At 37.1% G+C, this 24,383-nt stretch overlaps 1 protein-coding gene across 2 annotated transcripts in view; it reads right to left on the bottom strand.

The window, feature by feature from the left end:
• The window catches only part of LOC118798832, a 62,585-nt gene extending 38,994 nt beyond the window's left edge, over positions 1-23,591 (bottom strand). Inside the window, exons 1-3 of one of the 2 annotated variants that reach the window (XM_036558406.1) lie at positions 23,307-23,591; positions 22,808-22,897; positions 20,473-20,657 (exon numbers count right to left, since the gene is read on the bottom strand). In XM_036558406.1, the coding sequence (XP_036414299.1) occupies positions 20,473-20,657; positions 22,808-22,869 (247 nt within the window). In that variant the 5' untranslated portion in view covers positions 22,870-22,897; positions 23,307-23,591. The remainder of the gene's footprint in view (positions 1-20,472; positions 20,658-22,807; positions 22,898-23,306) is intronic. The other variant, XM_036558407.1, reaches the window with a different exon arrangement.
• Positions 23,592-24,383: the final 792 nt, after the last annotated feature.

Below are 24,383 nucleotides of genomic sequence, written 5' to 3'. Positions count from 1 at the left end.
TAGCTCCCTATAGATCCGGTGAAGTTCAGTAGATTTTAAAAAGTTGGTAGCATTGGATTAGGACTTGAGCCGTATTTAGGGCCAGGACCAGAGTGAGGGTTGGGTTTAAGATTTGGGTTGAAGGTAAAGTTAGGGTTAGGATTAGAACCAGATTTAGAGGTAAAGAAAATTAGCTGAATGTAAGGTAAAGGTAAATAAAGTTTCTAAAAAAAGTTTTATTCATTTCTGAAGTTCACAGTAATTCATAATGTCTTCGAAATCACACCGACAAGTTTGCATGGCTTTAATAAAGACCTGGATGCATTTTATATGTTCAGATAAGTTTTGGGCATGTATTTATTAAAGTTGTTCATAAATATTGTTACTGGAATCTTTAAGTTTCCCCTGTCCAGCTATGCAAACAAAATAGTTACAACTCGAAGAAGTAAAATCGTTTAATCATTAGGTGCAATAATGCTATACGTTATTGACTGACAAACCTCTAGACCATCAGCCATGGTAACAAAGAATGTTGTATTCAATCAAATAGTTTCTTGAGTCATCTCTCACTGCATTCGTGGTGAAAATGGAAAGGGGAAGAGAAGGTGGAAGTGGTCATTTGAGAGGGTTGCGTGTGAGCGCGGAGGCTAATGTCACATGTGCCTGAGTTAAGTCTCTTAATTGAATCCAAACTCTACACCAGAGCAGAGCCAAAGCCTCACAACGCATGCCGCACCACCGTGGCTACAGTCGTTTGAAGTATTTCTGCGCTAATTCTGTTAGCTTCCCCTTCCCCCTGTTATTTAACCCTGTTATTTACAGTAATGTCCCGTCTGCACGAAATCCCTCATTCACCCTTTCAAAAAGCATTTTACACCTCTCTGAAAAGAGCACAACTTGACTTGTGGATCTTTTATTTTTAAAATCTTTCTGTGTGAATTTGTTCGTGATTGGACAAAATTCTGTTGAAGAATGCCTCAAAAAACTTCAACAAAAAAATAACCGACCCAGTTACTCAACTACAAGGGTATGTAAATGTGGTTTTGAGCATTGGTATTGTTGTTCCGCGTCGTTTGGAGAACTTATGTACAGGAATCTTCTGTTTGCTTTGCCACATCATTACTCAAGTGAACTTTCAATCCAAAGAGTGAAAACCTATGTGGTTCCTGTGGGAAATCGCTGCATGACAATTCATAACAATGCTTCCCTAACTCCGAATAAACAACTACGAGGCTTGTTGTGTAGATACGAAGTCTCAAGGAGAAGTAGGGAATCAAATAGTGCGACAAAATATTACCAGGGAATAATAAAGGTCAGTTTGTCCTTTCTAATACAGTAGTTGTTGGTGGCAAATAATAATAAATAATATATGCATAATAATACATATATACACTTACAGCACCAATGGTTCCAATTAAGAGTACATTGGAGATCTATTTATATTTGGTGGTACTTTTCATCAAGTCAAGCTTAAACTTTTTACAGATTTTGGAATAAATGCGATTCCCATATTTTGCAATTGCTCCTTGTTTATCTCAGCATAAAGAGAATGAAGAGAGCTAAAACAGGTGCTGGGAAAGTCCAGTTCAGTGAGGAAGCCATGGATGAAACAGCATATCCCAGAGGATTGAGCTTCTAACTTCTTTTCCATGGTGTGATCTAAACAATGTACAACCATGTGAGTCATTTCCCCAGCTGACTAAGTGTGCACGCAAACACACACACACACACACACACACACACACACACACACACACACACATACACACACACACTTGTTTTTATGTCTTGTCAGGACATGGGGTCAAATATATGTCCCATATGTATTATATCTATGTATAATAAATATCTATATATAATAAAAATTTTCTATGTCAAACCCTAAATCTAACCTTGCCGTTAAACCATGAAATAAACGGTCTTAGCCTTGCAATTTAAAAAATAAATAAATAAATAAATACATTAGCTTTTGCAAGGACAAGGACATGCAAGGTTTCATTGGTTTTGACAAATTGGTTACTTCTGTTTTTCTCTGCATTTCCCACAAACTCAGGACTTTTTGTCCTGAGAGTGTACGGAAAACAAACAAACACACATACACAGACACACACACGCACAAGTCTTCCTATGTGTCTTTTCAAATATGTTTGAAGATCCATTTTACGCCACTGAGAGACAACTAGGAAAGAACCACCATGTTTCATTTCTATTCAACATAGAAAAAAGTATGCTGTTTAGCTTCCTTTGTCGGTAACACTTTTCTGTAGGGTGCTGTTCATAAGGCTAAATGAAACCTACATAAGCTTGTCATTATAAATGCTAATTCCAATAGACATCATTCCCTAGAAAGGTTACATTTACCAATTTTGATCAAAGTTAGCTTAAGTAGGCCTTATGACATACAACATGTATTGGAATAAACATGTATAAACATTTATGTGAGATTATGTCAATTGTCATGACAAGCTTATGTAGGTGTCATGTAGCCTTATGAACAGCACCATACAGTAAAGTGTTACCCCTTTTTCTAACTCTTTACTAGGTGTCTATGCATTACAGCAACAGAGCAAAGCAGCTCTGAAACTACTCTCTCTTAGCCAAAACAATCAAAACATATTCATATACTTCCTCCTGTACCACCAGATCAGCCATAGCCCTGTTCATTCACTACAATGAGAAAGAGCCAATTAAACATTTGGAGAAATGTTTCTCCTTCTTCATTTTGTGTCTACAATATTGGTATCCAATGGTTAAACATGCTGTTGGGTCCATAATGGTATGGGCAACCATCTCTTGGAAGTCAGTGGGTTCAGTAACTGTTCTGCACTGTTCCACCCCCCATCATACACCTTCAAGTCTAGTGCTTTTCATGACCCTAACTTTCACCATTTCTAAATAGCACTGAATCAATAATGGAAATTGTGGCTTGCAAAGAGCTTTTTTTGTCCTTCAGTAATTACCCAAGACCCTATACACATTTCAGAATTTGTATGGCCGCGTTCCAAGAAGGAATATTCTGTTCAGAAGCTATTCTCAAGTAAAAGGGGGAAGGGGAGCTACTCATTATTAGGTATTAGATAAGAATATATTGTTAGCTGTTTCCATTATTTTGTCTACAACTTGCCTGTAGCTACTGTTGTATGAAAACCTTGTGTTAATGAACAAGAATCAGTCATTAAGGATTTTAAGTCACATTAAGAGATGTTAGGTGAAGAATGTTTTGTCCCTTCTGCAATAAAGTTACCGTTTTAGAGATATGAGGTTTAATTACAATAGTGGCAATATGTTAATTACAATTTATACAAACACTTTAAAGGGTTTTTTAAAGGGCCCTTGATTCAAATGTGTTTATGTACAACCACATTTCCAAAAAAGTTGAGACGCTGTGCAAAATGCAAATAAAACAAAATTCACTGATGTGCAAATCACTTAAACCATATATTTCATTAAAAACAGTACAAAGACAACACATCAAATGTTGAAACTGACAAATTTGATTATTTTTTGAAAAATATATGCCCATTTTGAATTTGTTGCCAGCAACACATCTAAAAAAAGTTGGGACGGGGGCATGTTTACCACTGTGTTTTATCACCTCTTCTTTTAACAACACTCTGTGTTTGAGAACTGAGGAGACCAATTACTATAGTTTTGAAAGTGAAATGTTTTCCCATTTTGCTTAACGTAAAATCTCAGCTGCTCTCATTTGTCGTGTTTTTCATTTTATAATGTGCCAAATGTTTTCAGTGGTGACAGGTCTGGACTGCAGGCAGGCCAGTTTAGCACCTGGACTCTTTTAATACAGAGCCATGCTGTTGTAATATGTCTTTAGCCCGGAGGACACAGCATACATGATTTCCAAAAAGAATTTGAAATGTTGATTCGTCGAACCACAGGACACTTCCCCTCAGTCCATGTTAAATGAGCTCTGGCCCACAGAAGTTGGCAGCATTTCGGAATCCTGTTTATATATGGTTTCTTCTTTGCGTTTAAAAGTTTTAATTAGCATTTGTGGATGCAATGCTGAACTGTTTTCATAGACAGTGTTTTTCAGAAGTTTTTCTCAGCCCATGCGGTGATTTCCACTACAGAATCATGTCTGTTTTTAATGCAGTACTGCCTGAGGGCCCAACGATCACGGAGAGCAAATACTGGTTTTTGGCCTTGTCCCCTGCATACAGAGTTTTCTCCAGATTATCTGAATCTTTTAATGTTATTATGTACCGTAGATGATGAAAAGCAAAAGTTTTTTGCTGTTTTATGTTGAGAAACATTATTCTTGAATTGTTGCACGATTTGATTGTGCAGTCTTTCACAGAGTGGTGAACCGCTCCTCATCTCTACTTCTTAAAGACTCAGCCTCTCTGGGATGCTTTTTTATACCGACTCATGTTACTGACCTGTTGCCAATTAACAACCAAGTGGTTTTTAAGCATTACACAACTTTATCAGCCTTTTGTTGCCCCAGTCCCAACTCTTTAGGAATGTGTTGCTGGCATCAAATTAAAATGGGCATACTGTTTTTCAAAAAACAATAAAATTTCTTGGTTTTAACATCTGATATGTTGTCTTTGTACTATTTTCAATTAAATATAGGGTGCAAATTATTTGCACGTCATTGCATTTTGTTTTTATTTACATTTTTCACACCAACTCTTTTGGAAATGGAGGTATTAAGACAACCTTAAAACCATTTATATTTCAGTGCGGGCTACCGCGTTAACTCGTGTGCTCATTTGCATGAATGTCCAATGTCAGTCGCATTTGCATGTACACATTTGTCAGTCACCGTAAATAGAATAGACAAGATTTTTTTTTAATATTGTAATCTCAGATGCAGATCAAGTACAGAATAAAAAAGATGGAGTCACATAACATCTTACTTTTCTGTGATTCACCAGTGTGAACTCTATGATCTGAATGAGAAAAAAAAATGGCATTAACTATAGCATTTTATGCCATACTGAGGTTGTTGACCCAAGTTTACAAAACATTGCGTGCGAAGGCCTGGCTATCCTGAAGATCCGGTTGCCCGCTGGAAGGGAGGCTGCATCTTCATGAATGTATCCTTTGAGTGGCGGCAACCATGGACAGGCTGCATTTATGCTCTAATGGGGGGTGATGGAACTTCAAACAGGGCCGTCACTGTGAACTGCTGTTATTATGGTCTATCATAACGGGCCAGCTTAGTCATGTCCATGCCCTCTGCTCTTCTTGGCCTTAAATTACACTGTTACAGTGTGTGACTGAGGGTTTGCAAGAGTGTAAATCTGGCAGAAAAAAATGGGAGGAATTAAAATTGAAAAACTGCTCCAAAATGCTCTTTATTAGTGTTTAAACCTTCTTAAAAAATTCTATAGCTCCTGTTTCTACAGCAGTAAGCCCCCATAAAAATCTCATGGTTACTCTCCCCATCTGGGAAGCATCGGATTCCTGATTGGGAAAGACTGAGCAGTATGTGTGTGTGTGTGTGTGTGTGTGTGTGCAATGCATATTTAAAATGAGGCATCAGATGAAAACAAACCCTCGCACCATTAGCACAGAGAATTTCTAGCTCCGCACGCGAGGTTGTGATGGTGAAGTTGAGATGCCAGCCAGGCATCGACAGCTGCAGAATATGAGCACAACAGTCCTCAAACACACACACACACACACATACACACTCTCTCATGTGACAAGCATATTTAAACTTGATACTCAGGGCCATATACACAAAACTGGCATTAAATTCCTTTGTGTGATGTTTCCATGTCTTCCACTAAAAAGGAGAAAAGATGCTTTTCAGTTTTGATTTTTCAGGAGGTTGATTAATTATTTGATTAAACAACTCATTCACTCATTCACTCATCAATGAATCAGTATGTCAACCTGTACATGCACATTGCATGTATATGTTAAATTCCATCACCAGCACATCTGAATTAATTTGACAAAGTATTGATATATTATAGAACATTAGAACACTGGAAATAACTTAATGGAGCGTTTGCAGTACCTAAATCAGGGTGCCATATCACTCGGTTTCTAAGGTTCTTTAGGAAAGGCCACGGTTCTTTAAAGAACCACTATATAATGGTTATACATAGCACCAATAAGTTAAGCTTGTTAAGAGTGAACTATACTATACAGACCCTTTTCGCTTAGAGAGGGAGACACAATAATTATAACAAGCTGCCCGATATTAGTCATTTCTCTGTATATTCTGTCCATTTTCTTTTTCAAAAAGAAAAAAATATGCTTGCAATTTGTTATTGATTCAATAAAACAGAGTTTTTTGAAGAAATGACATCATTACATTAAGCATTTTCAGGTGGCCTGCAGCAAACTTTGCATACTTAGTTATTGTAGTTGGGTTCTTTTCTGCAGTACAGTCTATACTTTTTTATCAGCCCCTCTGGTTTTTGCCATGTGTGTCACCTCATATTTGTACCCCATTGAAAAAGGTCATGAATAATGAGCTTGACTCATATGAGCTTAAATGCTATAGTAAAACTTAAACAGAAGGGCATTTTTAACAAATATTATATTCATAAGAAATTGTGTACATTAGAACTTTTTGTTTCTATTTTTTTGTCTCACTTCTCTTTTTTGTCTCTGAATGTTTTTTATCTGACCTGTAACACTCTGTGAAGAATTCTCTCTCTCATCAAGTGCACCATGATGTCATTAAACACCGCCAAGTGTGTCAAACCTTTGCAGACCTCAAGCTGCAGTGGCGGGGGGACGGGAGGGGTCAGTGAGAACCTTCTGTTTACTGCAGAAGACTTAAGACATACCTTCCTCTCTTCTGGCTTACAAATTATGCTTCAGGCCACGAGAGGTTCGCTGCCAAGAAGTAGTCACGCAACAAGCCAAGCAGTGAAGAAACGGAGCATTCATTACCCAGCAAAACTGTCCTCTGCCACTTCACATTCAGAGCAATTACTCCCTTATGGGTCTGGAAACCTACCCTCCTCCCCAAGCCCCCCCCCAACCTCCCACACACACACACACACACACACACACCCATACACAATGAACAAATCTCTCTTGCTCGTCTGTGCTTTAGCTATTTTTATTATTTTTTCTTGCTCACTCACTGAATTTGTTTTCCCTCAGATCTCATATGTTCCCATTACACATAGATAAACACAATGTTTTCTTAGGAAGTCCAATAAGAAGAGCACTGCACTTTATATTAAGTGTCTCTAATAACTGTGTCGTTACACATGAATAATATATGCAACAACACTGTAACTACTGATGATTTAGTCAGTGTTACAGATGAATTACAGAAGTACAGCCTATGTAATTACACATATGTATCAACTTCAGTTCTGCCTCATGTAATTACACAAGTGTATCTTCTACATATTAACTGTCCTGTAGTGTAGTGTTAAAGTTACACTTCTAAATAAGTGGACAGTTCTTATGTAATTGTTATATAGGTACTTTGTAATAATGGTAATATAGAAATTGTTTTGGGGTATTGCAACACATTGAATTAATATTATAAAAGTTACATGTTAAGATAAGGGGATATCTTCTGTTCTGTCACATATACATACAGAATGGTTTAAAGCTGAAACTGGTTACAATGTCACAACACAAACAACATTAATGCTAGCTAAATGTTAGGAAAGCTGGCAGATACAGTGTAATGTCTTATGTAAGTAATGTCTTAATGTAAGTTATTACGTACTTCCTTTTACTGCTGAAAAAAAAAACTTCTGAAAAAACTGCTGTTCCAGTCTGATTAGAAATATAATTACATTTGTGTTATTACACTTGTGTTATTACATGAGAGAGAAAAGGCTGTTACGATTATTAAGATATATTTGTGTAATTGCATGAGGCAAAACTGAAATTGATGCACATGTGTAATTACATAAGGCGTACTTCTGTAATCCATCTGTAACAGTGACTACGTCATTCGTAGTTATATTGTTGTTGCATATGTTGTTCATATTGTTTATATTACGTGTTAATTAAGACACTTCTATAAAGTGGTACCCACTGCAGTAATCAAGTCTGGTTGGAACAAATGCATGAACAATTTTCTCTGCGTCACTCTGAGATAGAAAAGGCTGAACTTCAGCAATATTTCTCAAATGATAAAAAGCTATTTTAGTGACTGTGTTTACATGTGAGTCGAGCTTCTTATAAAGCAGCTTTCTCTGAGTTTTAGTACAAAGGATCAATATTTCAGTTTTTTCATGATTTACTTGAAAATTTTGTAATTTTGTAACATCCACTGAGAAATATCTGACACACAGCTAGTAAGCCTGTCTTGATCGTCAGAGGGAATGGAAATGTATAAATGTATAAATGTGTTGTCAGCGTAGCTATGAAAATTGATATTATATTTTCTAATGACATCACCTAGAGGGAACACGTACAAAGAGAAAAGCAAAGGCCCTAAAAGTGAACCTTGTGGGACTCTACAAGAAATGTTAATTTTTTTTGATGAATGATTCCCAGTGAAACCACGAAGTGTCTATTAATTAAATATGATTTGAACCATTCTTAAACTGTGCCTGAGAGGACAACCCAGCATTCAAGATGGTGGATTAAAATCTTGTGATCAACAGTTTCATAGGCTGCACTAAGATTCAATAAGACCAGAATAGAGGGATTTTGTGCATCAGTGCTGAGCCTGAGGTCACTGACAACATGAACCAATGCTGTCTCTGTACTATGATTAGAATGAAAACCTGACTGAACCTTTTCATATAACTTGTTTCATATTAGATATGCATTTAATTGTTTGAAAACAACCTTTTCCAAGACTTTACTGAAAAAGGAAGGTTTGAAATTGGTCTAAAATCATTAAGTATGGAAGGATCCATACTTTTATAAATTTGTTTATAACAGTTGTAAGCTCCTGATAATTGAAAACAGAGAGAGATGTCATTACTGATGTAGGTGGCTTATCAGGAAGGTTATATAAGCTTGTTTCAGCTATGTCCAATAAAACACCCAATGTTCTGTTATTTGTTTTCTTATTAGGTAAAATAATAGAAAATAATGTGACAGCCTGTCTTACTTATGAATTGTACTAGATGTGTTTTTATCCATTATCCATTTATTTATTTATTTAATTTTTTTTACATTTTTCAAAATGTATATCTGCTGCATATTTTTTCATTAATTAATCTTACAATAGACATGGTGAAGCTTGAAACTCCAGCTGAATCCCAACATTGTAATTTAATCTACTATACAGTGCACACTATTTTTCTCACAAGCAGGTACAATGAGCATGGTCTATGCTTCTACTTCTAGAACCAATATACATCATATTTCTAACTGATGATCAAAATAATGAAACAGTTATGAAAATGAAAAAATAATAATGAAATTACCATATTTAATGATACATTTATATGACTGATTAAATAAGCTAATGACAGAAAGTCACAGTATTATCAACAACTCTGACTTCTTTAGGTTTTCCAAATGAAATTCTTTCTACACACATTAACAGCAAATTATATTTATTTAACTTTCATCTATTCAAGTTCACTAAATTCAGCACCTCACAAATAAGTGATTGCGAAGGGAGCCATCAATTTTGTAAGGAATGCACTAAAACATCTCCTCAGGTTCCAAATCAGCAGCCCTGCATCAATATTCTTGAATGCTCTCTTCTGTTGTGCTTTTTCTTTTCTTTCTTTCTTTCTTTCTTTCTTTCTTTCTTTCTTTCTTTTTTTTGTTCAGTCATGTGAGAGTTTAAGTCATTGTTTGGTTGTCTTGGTATGTCCAGCCAACATGTATCATAGTGGAATGAATTCTGGACCCAGTCAAACTCTGTCATACCCAGGCCTGGAAAAACAGTGGTTTAAGCACTGAAGATGAATCATCACGTGTGGGGCGCTGGTCGCTGCTGTGGTCTGAAACAAACTTGCCCAGCTCGTGAGTAGGGTTAATAGGTTACTTTTGAAAAGCTCTCTCCAGAAGATCATTTTATGGATATTTCTTTTCCAGGGGATTCTTGTCTGATCGGATAGATTAATTATGTGACGGAAACAATGAAGACACATGTTTAAGGACAGCGTACGATATTGACACCATGTAACGCAAACCTGGTGTGCCTATCATTCACACTGCCTGACATCTCTTCATCTGTGCCATGGTATAGATTACTGGCAAGGGGCCAGGCAACAAGATCCAAATGACATTAAAGAAACATCTACAACACTTGAGGTTCTGTACTGTCAAAGCAAACCAATAAACTGAGGTGGCAGGCTGTTGGATTTCACAGCTATACTTCAATTAAAGAAAAGCAACTATTTGCCTTAGTTAGTCCTACAGTGCCGTCCAATATATTCACTTTTTCAATTCCTTGCTTAATAAATTGAACAATTTTCATTTCACTGGTAAAAAAGAAAATTTTGATTTGCAATATGTTTCAGTATTTTTTTTTTCTCTAAAAAGAAACGGAGGACAACGGAGGTTCGGTAACACAGCCATTTCAAGTGTCTAGGCCCAACCTTCTTGACTATTATGTCCACTGACAAGTTCCAACAATGGTGTTGGACCAACAAATCATTTCCCCTCATATCACAGGGTACAAATGCACAAAGCAGCACTTCCTGTTGTGAGCTTCAAAACCTGGTCTTACTCAGTGATAATCTGTGTCAGTGCTGGGTCACTGACCATGCAACACCCCCGGGTCTTTTCAAGCGCACTCATGGAATTGACTCCTGGATCTTTGTTAGTAGCAGTGATTGCCTTTGATTTCTAGGGACATAAGCTATAGTAATGTGATAGACTGGTAATGACAACGTGGACCGCATGGTAATGTACAGTACTGTGCAAACCTAGAAAGCACCTTTAATTTAGTTAAAGTGCCATTAATTACAAATTACTTATTTTCCAGGAAATAATTCAGGAATAATAATTCACAGAAGATTAGATGTAAGGACTACTAACATAATGAAAGTGAAAGCCAAAGATAAATAAGTGAAAAAACAGGAGCTTCTAAAACTGGACTGAGAAAATATGTAGAGAAAATATGACTCCTAACAACCAACGACCACCAAAATGGTCATCATCAGGTAAACAGCATTTAAAGCTTTCGTCTTTGAGCGAAAAAATCAAACTCTACTCTTGCTTCAGATCTGAAAAATCCACAGATATTTCTGTCCATCCTTCCACCATGAGAAGACAACTCATTGCTACAAGTCAGAAAGGGTGTGTAGCTGTCAAGCAGCCATTGCTGACGAAAGGAAATTTGCAAATCAACTGACTACACTAGAATTTCAGACATCACTTCTCAACATCACTGTATGTGTTTGGGGCTATTTGGATCATGAGAAGCAGAAAATGCAACCAACTTCTAAGACTAAACTTTGGATTTGTGGAAAATCAATGCAGTTTTCCTTGAAACATTGAAAACAAGTCAACCAAAAGGAATGGAAGCTGTGATAAAGGCAAATTGTAGACACACTAAAGACTGAACGTTTTTAGATGTGAAAATTACACAAAGCCTCCAACACAATTTACATAGCAAAGGTTGCAAAAGTTACTGGGAAAAATTTAAATGCCTTGAAAATGTTACATCTATGCTACACTTTTTTAAAACTTAAAAAAAGTAATACTCTTTTCTAGTAATAGTCTTTTCTCTGAGTCTCATATTTTTACCTGAGTGCAACTAGGAGATGCTAAATATCTACAACAGTAAAACGACGTTTGAAAAAAGTTAATGAGAAAAATGAAATCAGTTTTACATGCATGTCCCAAACTGAACTATATCAGGCAAGTTGTGTAAGTTGCATATATACTTCTCATGACTGATGTTTGACTCTATTCAACAGCTGAATGAATCATTATTACATGGCATTAATTTTCCCATGTGTTTAGCAAGGATGTTTTCTACATAGCAACTGCACAACCATTTGTGCCTCACAAGACCACTGTTTTTTCCACACAAATAGCTGACATCCTACATCCAGTGCCGGCACTTTCATATCCAGTGAGGACAAGAGTCCATGGCCTGACAGGAAAGCCTTTCGAAAGCGGACCCCTGTCTGGGTTTTGACGTGAGAATGACGTGTGTAAGCCACAGGGACCGGTTCCTGTGGCTGTTATCCTTCCTTATTCTGGATCCTAGTTTTGAACTAGGGAGTTTGAACTAGTTCCTCCCAGGACTGCAGAGTCATGGCAAGGCCCTAAACTTAACAAGGCGTATTCCGATGATATAAACACACATTCTGGCATTGTAATAGAATGACATAATAATTCAATTAAGACTTATGAAGGGTCATTAGAGAAGATCTGAAGAGTCATTGTTGCTTTTATATTTATTTAACAAGATATATGCATGCCAGTGTATGCAAATTTTGTCCTTTTCAGGATCTGGTTAACAAAGGCGTGCAAAGAACTGGAGAAGTGGAGCATAATATGAGCATCCAAAGTCAATTTTGGAGTTTTGCTCCATAGACAAAAACAACTGTTACCACTGAGCCATGGTAGAAGGGCAAGGATGATTGTACAACTGGTCAAAAACAATGACACATAAAATGATGACAGACACAAAGCAGATGTAAGTAAACTGTTGAACACGTTTCTCTACACACTTTCTGTGACCCCTACCAGAGATGCTCTGGACTGGACATGAATTATAGCCCATCAGTCTCAAAGGAATAATGTCAACTAAATAACAGCTAACCCAAGTTTATGCTTAAATTTATCAATAACAACTTTAATATCTCAAGTTCTCCCACAATATTGAGACACACTACGGCCTTAGACTTAAGGTAAATGCATGAAAATAGATACACAATAGCCTAAACAATGTCACCATGTTCACAATTCAAAATATAAATAAAAATGTCTTCTGGAAGTAACTGCTAACTGCATTTCATCTGTAAAGCCAGATTTATCTGTGTCATGGGATTTAAATCTCATGTCTCACATCTTTATAGTAATGAAAGCATCCAGATAGAAGAGCAATGCCTGTCTTTCTCAGCCCTACAGTGGGTCAATCTGCAATGCCATGACAATGCTGGAGATCAAGTAAGAAGTTCTGAAAATAGGCATGCAAAACTTTTTATACTCATATTTATGCCAGAAAAGTGAAATAATTTCTAAATGTGTTCAGTACTACAAGATTAAGAACTGTAAAAATTACATACTGAGCTTGGGAAGTACCTTCATATATATATATATATAAATATATATATATATATATATATATATATATATATATATACAAAGACATGATCTCCGCACTCTTTAAACATATGCTTTCCTTGATTTTACAGTGTCCAGTAGCTAGCAATATATTCGCTGAGATGAGATTTTCCAATTAGATATTATGGCAAAATTAAAGCAAAATAGAGCTAACACTAATAAGCAGCAATAGCATAAAAAACAATGAATGAAAAGCCAGTTCACATGAGCACTTTGTCAAAATGGAAGTATAAAGCCAAAAATATACTTGAGTGAGAAAAAGTATTAATGTTAAAATTATTATAACAAATAATTTAAAGGTTTTATTTGTCTGGAGGTATGTGATCATTTCACAGTGATGTTTTAATAAAACAATAAGTTCAAATGCACGGTATTTTAACTGATTGACAAGAGACTCGTAACGAGAAGGGAAATGACAATGTAAGGAGTTCAAAGGGTAAGGAGTAAAAATGTTTTTCCTTCTCGGAAATGCAATTGAGTAAAAATACAAGTGCAAATCAAAATAATATGTAAGTATAGTAACAAAATGCAGTTACTCAAGTATTTTCCAGCTGTGCACACAGGCTTCAAGCTAAGTGTTAGGATTTAGGGAGAGTTTAAGTCCTCTCTAAAGGTCCTGTTGTGCTATACTGTATACTGCACCTCTTTCAAAAATATATAGTTTAAAAAAATGCAGGTGTCAAGGTTCCTCCCCATTTTGAACTGTTCAACAGTGAATCATAAGATAACATCAAACCAATGAAAGCAAAGGCTACACCCCATCTTGAATATTTAAAAACTAATTAGTGTCAACACTGAGCAGCATCATAACCTTGGACACAGACTGAAACGTATGCCACACAGAAGCCTAAAGAGGGACTTCTTGGATTACTGGGTGCACCAGGTTCAAGTGTACTATCTGCTTTGATTTATTCCAGACTCCAGCCTGATGTGGAATCCACATAAGAAATGTCTCACATGACCCTCTCAGAGTAAATCTTTTGTGCTTCATTAACAACAGATAAAATAAAAAAAAAAATCAGTATAGGATAGTCTGACATTATTTAATTAGCACTACTAACAGCATCTTATCAAATCACCAGCATTAAACATTGAGCTTCATTTATGACAGACGGGACTGTGATAGGATGGAACATTTCAGGCTAAACTGGCTGCAGCACTCCCTGCTATCAAGTTTAGTTTTTCAACAGCAAATTACATTTTTTTTTCCAGATAATACTGCAGAAAAACTTTTAACTATTACGTGTGATGTGGTGGAGATGTTATGCTTGATGAAGCCTGTCATGGAAGGAGCAAACAACAGATGATTTATGTTGAATAAAGGCAAAAGTAAGCATCTTTTCAAGCTGACTCCCCTAAAGATTTAATAGATAACACTTACTGCTCAACATGTCCCTTAATGTAGAAGTACATCTTTATTGCTATCAGTAAATTGGTGTAATAAGGGGGGGTGTGGCAAAAGGACACAGATAAATGATTACATTTCACTTAATGTGTTTTACTGATATTTAAGTATGGCAAAAGTTTGATCTTAAAACAACTTTTATTTAATAATATTGAAACTGTTCTTCAGGCATGCAAAAATGCCTATATTTGTAATAAAATTATTACTGTTAATGATCTTTAAATTAACATATTTAAGCCAGATTTTTTTTTCCTTGTACTTGGCATCAAACGTTGTGGAGAGATAGATCTCTTCTCATGGAATGACTGAACTAACATTCCTAATCCTAATTCCAATCCTCATACATTCTCCAAGATTTACAGAGTATAGTAAATTCCAATGGCATAAATATTAAATGTCAGCTCATAGCCCCTGTGGAGAGACTTGGCAGTTTAATTAAGAATCATCGCCCTATCCCTAATTCATTAGACATCAATGACCGTGCCGAGGACACATAAGTGTTTTATTACCCAATAATTATGATCATATTAACAGGGGTTCTGATATTCGATCAGTATTTGGCTGATATTGAGTTCAACTACATGAGGATCAGGTTAAAGTGGGACTAAACCCATTCCTGTGTCAGTGGATCCGGAACTTCCTGACAGGAAGATCACAAGGAGTACGGGTGGTCAGACATATCACCCTCACCCTCAGCACTGGAGCCCCAGCTGTACTCACTGTACACTGTGTGGTCACTTCCAACTCTACCACCAGTGTCAAGATTGCTTATGACATTGTTGTGGTGGGCCTGATCTCTGAGAATGACGAGAAGGCCTACCTGGAAGAGATTAAGCAGCTGGACAACTGGTTCGAGGAGAACCACCTCCTCTTGAAAGTCAGCAAGACAAAGGAGTTGATGGTGGACATCATCAAGAAGCAACAGAGAAGCTAACACACTGTCAGGGTCAAAGGTTGGTGTCCACATCATACAGGACCTGTCATGGGCCTGCCACATCAATACCAGCATCTTTACCACCCACCTTACATGCTTAAACTGCCCTCCACGGTGTTAAAGAGCTTGTACACCTGCAACATCAAGAGCATCCTGACGGGAAACATCACAGCCTGGTTTGGGAACAGCACCAGGCAGTACACACAGGCCCTCGAAAGGGTGGTGCAATCAGCTGGGCACATCATCCAAATGGAGCTCCCTGACCTGTAGTCTATCTACAGCAAGCAGTGCGGGACCAAAGCCAGAAAGATAGTGAAAGACCTCAGCCATCCCAACAATGGACTCTTCTCTCTTTCTTGGTCAGGGAAACGCTTCCGCTCCTTGAAGGCCAAGACAGAAAGAAAGGGGAGGTGCTTTTTCCCGCAGGCTGTTCGGGCCCTCAACCAGGACAACTAGGACTATTTATACATACACAATTACACACACATGTAGCTGGACTACTGCACAACACCCAAACACCCTATATACATATTCTTATCTTATTTTTTTCTATTGTACACTCTGTTTTTCATGGCAAGACTCTCCTGACATCTGGTTCCTGTCACCACCACTGTGAACAATTCTGACTCAGTAAGTTTCTCTGAATAACTCTGTTTACATCTCAATGTTTAAACTTTGCAGAAATTTTGAAAAATCTTTGGAATTCCCCTGTTAGACAAAGCAATGGCAGACAAGTTTTGACATTTAATGAAGAAGTGTGTACAAGAGCCAGTCTAACCAAACAGGTGCATTACACTGGTTTAGGATTAGGCAAACAAACAAACAAATACGCAAACAAACAAATAAATCTATTTATTAACTGTAATCATATTTAATTAGGAGAAGATCAACCGAGATCAACGCTCAGTGGCTTTTACACTCTAACCCATATATGTTCTGTTTACTAATGCTTTTCATCTTTTTACCACTTCCTATGCAGAAGAAGAGATGGCTTTCAAGCATGGATTCAAAATCAATTTTATTTTCCTCCTCCTTTCAGTCAGCAGGTAACATTTCACATCTGGTGTTGAGACAGAATTGGCGCCCAGGACTACTTTACAAATAAAGTACAAGCTCATTTCCGAAAAAGTTGGGATGCTGTGCAAAATGCAACTAAAAACAAAATTCAATGATGTGTAAATCATTTAAACCCTATATTTCATTGAAAATAGTACAAAGACAACAAACAGAGAACAGAGAAACAGAGACATTTTATTGTTTTTTGAAAAATATATGCCCATTTTGAATTTGATGCCAGCAACACGTTCCAAAAAGGTTGGGATGGGGGCATGTTTACCACTGTGTTTCATCACCTCTTCTAAAAGACATTTTAAATGAGCTTGGGCCCAGAGAAGGTGGCAGTGTTTCAGGATCCTGTTTATTTATGATTTCTTCTCTGCATTTAAGAGTTTTAATTAGCATTTGTGGATGCAGTACCAAACTGTTTTCATAGACAGTGTTTTTCAAAGTGTTTCTGAGCCCATGCAGTGATTTCCACTACAGAATTATGTCAGTTTTTAATGCAGTGGCATCTGAAGGTCCAAAGATCACGGCCAGTAAATACTGGTTTTTGGCCTTGTCCCCTTGCATACAGAGTTTCGTCCAGATTCTCTGAATCTTCTAATGATATTATATACTGTAGATGATGAAAAGCAAAAGTTCTTTGCTGTTTTACATTGAGAAATATTATTCCTTAATTGTTGCATTATTTGATCGTGCAGTCTTTCACAGAGTGGTGAACCCCTCATCGTCTTTACCAGGTATTTTTTTTTAGCATTACACAACTTTACCAGCCTTTTGTTGCCCCTGATCCAACTTTTTTGGAATGATTTCTTGGCATCATATTCTAAATGGGCATATATTAAAAAAATAATAAAATTTCTCAGTTTCAATATTTGATATGTTGTCTTTGAAGCATTTTTAAAGAACTACAGGGTTTAAATGATTCGCACATCATTGCAGTTTGTTTTTATGTACATTTTTCACAGCGTCCAGACTTTTTTGGAAATGGGGCTGTATATAATTGAAAAGCCCTGAGTAAAAATAACAACATTCTCTCTCTCTCGCTCTCTCTCTCTCTCTCTCTGTGTGTGTGTGTGTGTTCCTCTCATTCACAAACAGAGCCTCTAGTGGTAAGGGAAAAAAACGTCATATTTCCTAAAGCTTTAGACTTCATAGTACTTTTTAAACACTGTGAAAAAGCGCTGCCTGGCAAAACATTTAGTACTGACATCTTTACACAAATACACTATTCGCCAAACATTTGTAGACAGCTTTTCAAAATGTTTGAAATAAAAAAGAATGCTTTCTTTCTTGGTCTACAATCACATATTAAACAAAAAATGTTTAGTTCTTGCTATTCTTCTTTGCAAAAACTGCAATGCTGAAGGAACAACAAACAGAAAATGCTACCTTGCACATAATGCCAGACCTCATGTATTGTATCCCCTTGTTATGATCTCGGCACCCAAACCCTTCATTTACACCACCTTTGGGCCAAAAGATTTTCAATCTGTGCTGTTAAGAAGAAGTCATTTTTAAAGGCTAAATCTACTCTTCACACCAAGAAAAGACACCTTCATCAAGTTTTTTTTAAATAGTTTTCATGTTAAATCCTTTGAAATGCCCTTTTTCTTACTTTTCAGTGAAAATGAAACATTATATCTCAAATTAATTGAGTCAAATACACTGTTACATTGTTGGTCCACTGTAAGTTTGCACATAGCTGGTCTGGTTATAAGCAAAATATAGGGAAAAATTAGAATCTTACAAACTACTGTTTTTTTGTTTTAGCTGAGTATTAGTCCTGTTGCACTGCAATCTCATCTCAGTAAAGTGTAAGCTAAACAACACTGTCTCAATATATATAGTACTGTGCAAAAGTTTTAGACACCTGAGACAGCTACATTTAAAGAAGCTGTCCATTTGGGTCTGTTCATTTGTCTGGGCAGTAAGCATATATTGTTGCTGTCCGAAAAAACAGATGTATTGCCAAAATGGTAAATTTACTAGAAAAGAAGTTAATGTAAAGAATTTTTAAAACATTTTTATTGGTCCATTCATCATGAAATGTTCACACAATATAAACAGCAGCTGCTGAGTTTAAAAATTACAAAAAGAGAAATTGAAGAAAATGGAGACCTATTTTTTGGACAGCGACAATATTTTCCTAGGGTTTAATATAATATAAAGCTGTCGGCCATGACTATCAACGGTTTGTTAGAAAGTTCAACTTTCACATTAATATTAGACAAACACAAAGACTATTAAAAGTAATCTCTCAGAAGTAAATCTATATAAGTGCAGACGTTCAAACGGTGTTTCTGAACAGGGAGATTATGACACTGGTATTCACACGACATCCCCGCAGACGCCTGCCGCAACTTTTAAAGAGCCTGAAGGCATGCACTCTAGGACATTACCTCGACGGATGATGCTTGGAGAAAGTGAACCCCATAGCTTCTGTACTTCAATAGAAAATGCACTTAAGAACCAAAGTGTGTGAAAGCCAGTTCTTGTTTAGATCTAAGTCACTTACTATGTTATGACACTGAATGTGATGGAGATGCTATGCTGCAAAATGTTATCAGATTTCTCAGTGAAGTGCTCGATTAATAATAAATCTGAAAGGACCACAGGGGGGTTTGAGCGTGTGTGTGAATATGTTTGTGAATGAGTTTGAAACTTTTTATGACACATGAACACAATGGATAACTTGCGAGCCTGTCACTATACATTTTATCTTTTGTGGAAGTAGCAAACATGGGGAAGCTCCTCAGGCGTGAGCTCTGAGTATCGCGATTATCTTTTCTCACTGTCACTGTTGATTCAGTGATAAAGCCAAAAAATGTGCAAAGCGGCCTCATGCTTCTAATTAATTGATCCAGTAGTAAGCTGGCAGTTATATAAAATCATTGTCATAGTTATAGGTTGGTTTTAAGCAGTGACTAACAAAGTATACAAATCCTGTGCTTAAGCGAAATGCGTGATAAAATATTGAAGTACTGAAGTCCTGCTATATTTCTACCTAAGTTACTTGCTTTTAGATGTACTTTTATCAAATGTGTCAAAAATAAAGGTACTGTGAGTTGTTCTAATTATTATACCATTTTAATAAACAGTTTCTATTAAGGAGACTGAACACATGAAAAAAAAAACCTGTTTAATAACACTTAATATCATAGTTACATGTTTATAAGTAGCTTACTAGCTTCAATATGGGTGCAACAGGTCAAATAAATTGGCCAAACAAAGGGTTTATGTTTTGCTTCAACTGAAAGGGCATCATATTCTTCGAGTTGTTAGATAGTCCAGTGTTTTTCCCACTTCAGAGTATTAACATATGCTGCAGAAAGAAGTGGACTGAAAGTAAGAAGTCTTCCAAAATGGAAATATCGTTAAAATACATATACTTGTATAAATAAGCTAATGTGTTACTATCCACCAATGGCTTTGAGTACAGTGTTATCTGACACCCGTTGCCGAGTTATCTCTTTCACATACACAAGACTTTCTCTGTGTTGACTGCATTTCTCTCTGCATTAGGAAGGTATGAGTTTAAGGCCAGACTGCCGAATGGCTGGTCAAATCCACCGAGAATTCCAAATCACTCAAACACCACTGGAAAATTCTCATACTTGAATACAGTAAAATATTTTCCGATTACTGGACCGACAAAAGCAAACACTTTATCCAGAAAAATCTCTCAATCTTAGGGACACTGTTCTGCATATGCACTGCAAGACTCACAGAAGTAGTGTTTATGCAAAAGCTTTACGGAAAATTTGGGCTTCCCTAAAATCAACATACAAGAATTAAACTTATGGCATCTCAGATGAGTCACAGTGATTATTTTCCATTGTCTCATTTGCATAAATCCAACTAATCAAGTTTTTGCTGTGTATAAAGGAACAAAGCGCATTGAAAGCAGGTGCCTTACCATGGAAGAAGCTTTTGACGCGAAGGTAACTAACGCTGAGACGGAGCACAGACAGCTTGTCCAGTTTGGTGATAATTTCAGGAGAGAAAGGCAGTAGGCTAGCCAGTCTGTCCAGTTCCGCATTCAAACGATCTCTGTGGCGTTTGGACGGGTTGGATTTCTCTGTCACAGGGGCTGGTTTTCTGCTGGACAAAAGAAAATACACTGTTGACTATTTTAAAGGAAACACCTACCTTGTACCTACACTCATTGGCCATTTTATCAGGCTTATCAGCTGCCATATAGCCAATCTTTTGTTATGCACAATTTGTCAGTCACTCATCTGTTGAAAGGGACCACTATAGGACCACCACTTACAAGATATAATGTGGGTGATAGATCATTGTCAACACAGCAGGAATATCAACATGGGAAAGGCATATTAGTGCGGTTTCAAACATCTCAGTGTCTCTGCTGGGTTAAAAACAGTCCACCAAAGCAAAAATATTCAGCCAACACTGGTACTGTGGTCTTTAACTGTATACGTGTAACAGCACTCCACACCTTGCTAGTGTATTATAATGCCACTTTTATGTTAGTGTCACTGGTGCACTGAGAATGATCCACCACCTAAATAACATCTGGACAGCAGTGGTCCATTTCCACTGGCTGAGGGAGTGTGATACATTGTGCAGCAACTGAGCAAACAACTATAATGAGTAATGGTACACCTACAAAGTGCACCTATGTAGCTGTGGGTACCAGGTAGGTAATAAACTGGCAACTCTGTGTGCAGTACAGTCTAAACATAGCTGTTTTTTACCTAGTACATTTACTTTTGTCATTTTTGGTGAATGAAGTTCAAATCTAGGATCAGTACAATATACCAGTGATAAAAAATAAAGAGTAATAATAATTACTCTTAATAATTACCCCCCCAAAAACTTCAGCTAGCCTGACAGCAGGTGTTTCATTTGGAGTTTCTGTCTCAAATCTCATGTGCAGCAGGATGCCATCAGACTATAGCTGGCTGGGTTTTAGTCTATGTTGTGGTTTAGGAGTCTGATTTCTGTCAGCAAAGCCCAACTGTAGGAAACCACAGCTTTAAATAAACCCAACATATAACTTCAATTTGTGGACCCCACCGCCAGCTGGCTCAAAAAAGCTAGTCCATGTAATCCTTTAAAGGCAACTGTATCAATGAAAAACTTCCACAGATTTTATTAGCATACTTTACAATTACACTGTCCAAAAAAAAAACCAAAAAAAAAACAAGTCTCTCCAAATTAGTAACTTTGCAGGAGAAGGCAAAAAAAGTCAGTGGAATGATGTTTTATTACAAGTGATTTTAGATGCATTTCCATTGGTCCATTCACTATGAGACACAATGTAAAGGACAGCTGGTGTGACAAAATGAGGTAGAAAAATATAAATTGATAAAAATGGAGATACATGGTTTTCCTTGGAGTCACTAGCTTCTTTTAAGTGCGCCGGTCAATAGAGCAAGGTCAATGGACTTTAGTTCAGAACATTTCAAATACATCAACATAGTGTGAATTTCAAAAATACATAATACAGAGCGGACAATTATATAATGTCTTGACCAAAATACTTTTTGATTGTGTACATAAATGGAATAATACTAAAAATTGTCCTTAATGCACATAAATGTAAAACATATACTGATTTTTTTTTAAGTAGAAATTGCTTTAGTCATTTGCTACTGAAAAGTCAGTCAGCGTAAACTGTTCTTTCTCTGCAGACTCTCACTTGCAGCCCTGAGCCACTTTATTATCACCTAATAAGAATGTATAATAATAATAATAATGATTGTTATTGTTAATAATAATAATAATAATATTGGTTTTGTTGTTGTTATTATTGTTGTTGTTATTATTATTATTATTGTTGCTGTTGTTGTTATTGCAAGTCATTAGGTTTTATAATTTGATGCAAAGAAACAGACATCAGTCTCCATAAAAGCCACATCTGTTCGTTTTCAGAGAAACTAATTGCTAAGGTAACTGTTGCTCAGGCATAGTATGCACAGTCTGTCCTCTCACCATATAATATCCGATATTTCTCATTCTCGTATCACCAATTTACCACTTTTCTATAAATTAGACAGTGTAACTGTTAACACAGAGCTGAACACTGTGTGTGTAAACGGTCTGTGTATAAGAGACTAAGCTGGGGACTCACGGCAGCTTATCAAAACTTAGCTCAGACAAGACTGTTACTTTAAGACGTTTCTCTGAACTTCAGTCATGAGGCAGCGACTTTATCAGGCAGCATTTCCAGGAATGCTCAACCAGACCCAGATTTATACTTAAAAAGAACTAGAAAAATACTTAACTGCTTCTGAATGGGCTTCCTCCTTTTCCGACCGGCGTACATGCAGTCCCCCGGTGGGATCATCTTGCGCTCTTTGTAGGTAACAGGTGCGCTAAAAGAGTGATGTGGGACACATGCAAAAGGTTTCATCTCCCAAACGCAAGTTCAAACAAGTGAGTCGGCCCTGTTTGCTAAACATATAGAAAGTGGATGACCCTGAAGCTGTGCAACATCAGTACCACTGGTCAGTCTGTTTAATAACTTGCATAGGCTACATATTTAAGTTGCCTGTGAGTGTGCGTAACGTGCGTGTTCTAATTTGCTCCAAATGTTAAGTCACCACTGAATCAAGACATGTTTACACTCAGCAGCCAATGGCCGAAATATCCTGATAATGAACAGCGCGTGATGATGATTTTTTTTTTCAAAATATATATTAACATTTACAGCCTTTGTGACAAAAAGTACATAAAATAATTCAATAAAATAAGAAAAATAAATGAATAAATAAAAACACTTACCAGGACACTCCACCAGTATTTCTTAGTTCCAGTATATAAGACGTGTCATTCAAAGCAACTGAAGAATTATTATTACTCGGAGCTGAATTAACGTTTTATCATTCTGCCGGGTTGAGCAGTGCCGATCTGAGCTGTCCTAAACTGAGGCTTTCATCAGTGTGCAAAGCTCGAGGCAGATGTGGTTCATGTTTTATACCCAATTGCGTCGCCTTCGTTTCCTCGCGTTTCAGGTGGCGGATTCCTCTGAATGACAAGCCGGTCTCTTCGCACGCAACTCTGAGCCTCACAAACTGTGCGCGCGCACACACACACACACACACAAGAACGCACACACACGCGCAGGCACGCACTGGGGCTGAGCTAGGGGAGGGATTACACACAAAGCAGTCTGCTACAAATCTCTCCAGAAGTCAAAATGTTCAAGCAGTAACGCACGGCTGTCCAAGACGTCTGGCGCATAACTGGATATGGGAATGAGAGCGAATGGACGGACAAGAGGAATTTAGCACTCTTTGGAAATAAACGGGAATGAAAATGGTCGTTTTGACCCATATGGACGGTGCGTCTGCGGAGAGCTAATATCAGATTCTACTCAAAATATAGGCGTATGTATAGCTTCGTACTCATAATTAAGACGATATCATGGTTAGTTGTATTCCTGTTCGTGCGAGGCTGGCTAGCAGCTACAGGCTAATATTTATGAGGCAGAAATTAGCCAGACGTTAGCCGAAGACGAGCAGCTTGTGGGTTTTCCCAGCCAAGTCCAGTCAGAAGTTGATGTGAGGGTCACACATTGATCCATGCAGTGTGCTGTAGGCGATATATTAACAATTCATAGTGTTTAACTGCCTTTCCTTAGAGGTGTGCTTGAAATTAGGTCGACTGTGCACGAAACGTTCGACATAACCTCAGGCTTTTGCTGAAAATTAGCCTAGGTTATATGTGTGATTGTTTTGGGAGGTTACAATAAACCAAGAAAATGAAAATAAATTGATTGCAAAAGCTTATCTTTTCTTTCGACACTTTTTTTTCTGAGGCGCGACTAAAAGCAAGGAACGTTTTCCTCAAGGCCCGCTG

This window comes from Colossoma macropomum, unplaced genomic scaffold, assembly GCF_904425465.1.
Source record: "Colossoma macropomum unplaced genomic scaffold, Colossoma_macropomum, whole genome shotgun sequence".
NCBI classification, from domain to species: domain Eukaryota; kingdom Metazoa; phylum Chordata; class Actinopteri; order Characiformes; family Serrasalmidae; genus Colossoma; species Colossoma macropomum.
This window is presented reverse-complemented; position numbering and strand designations above follow the sequence as displayed.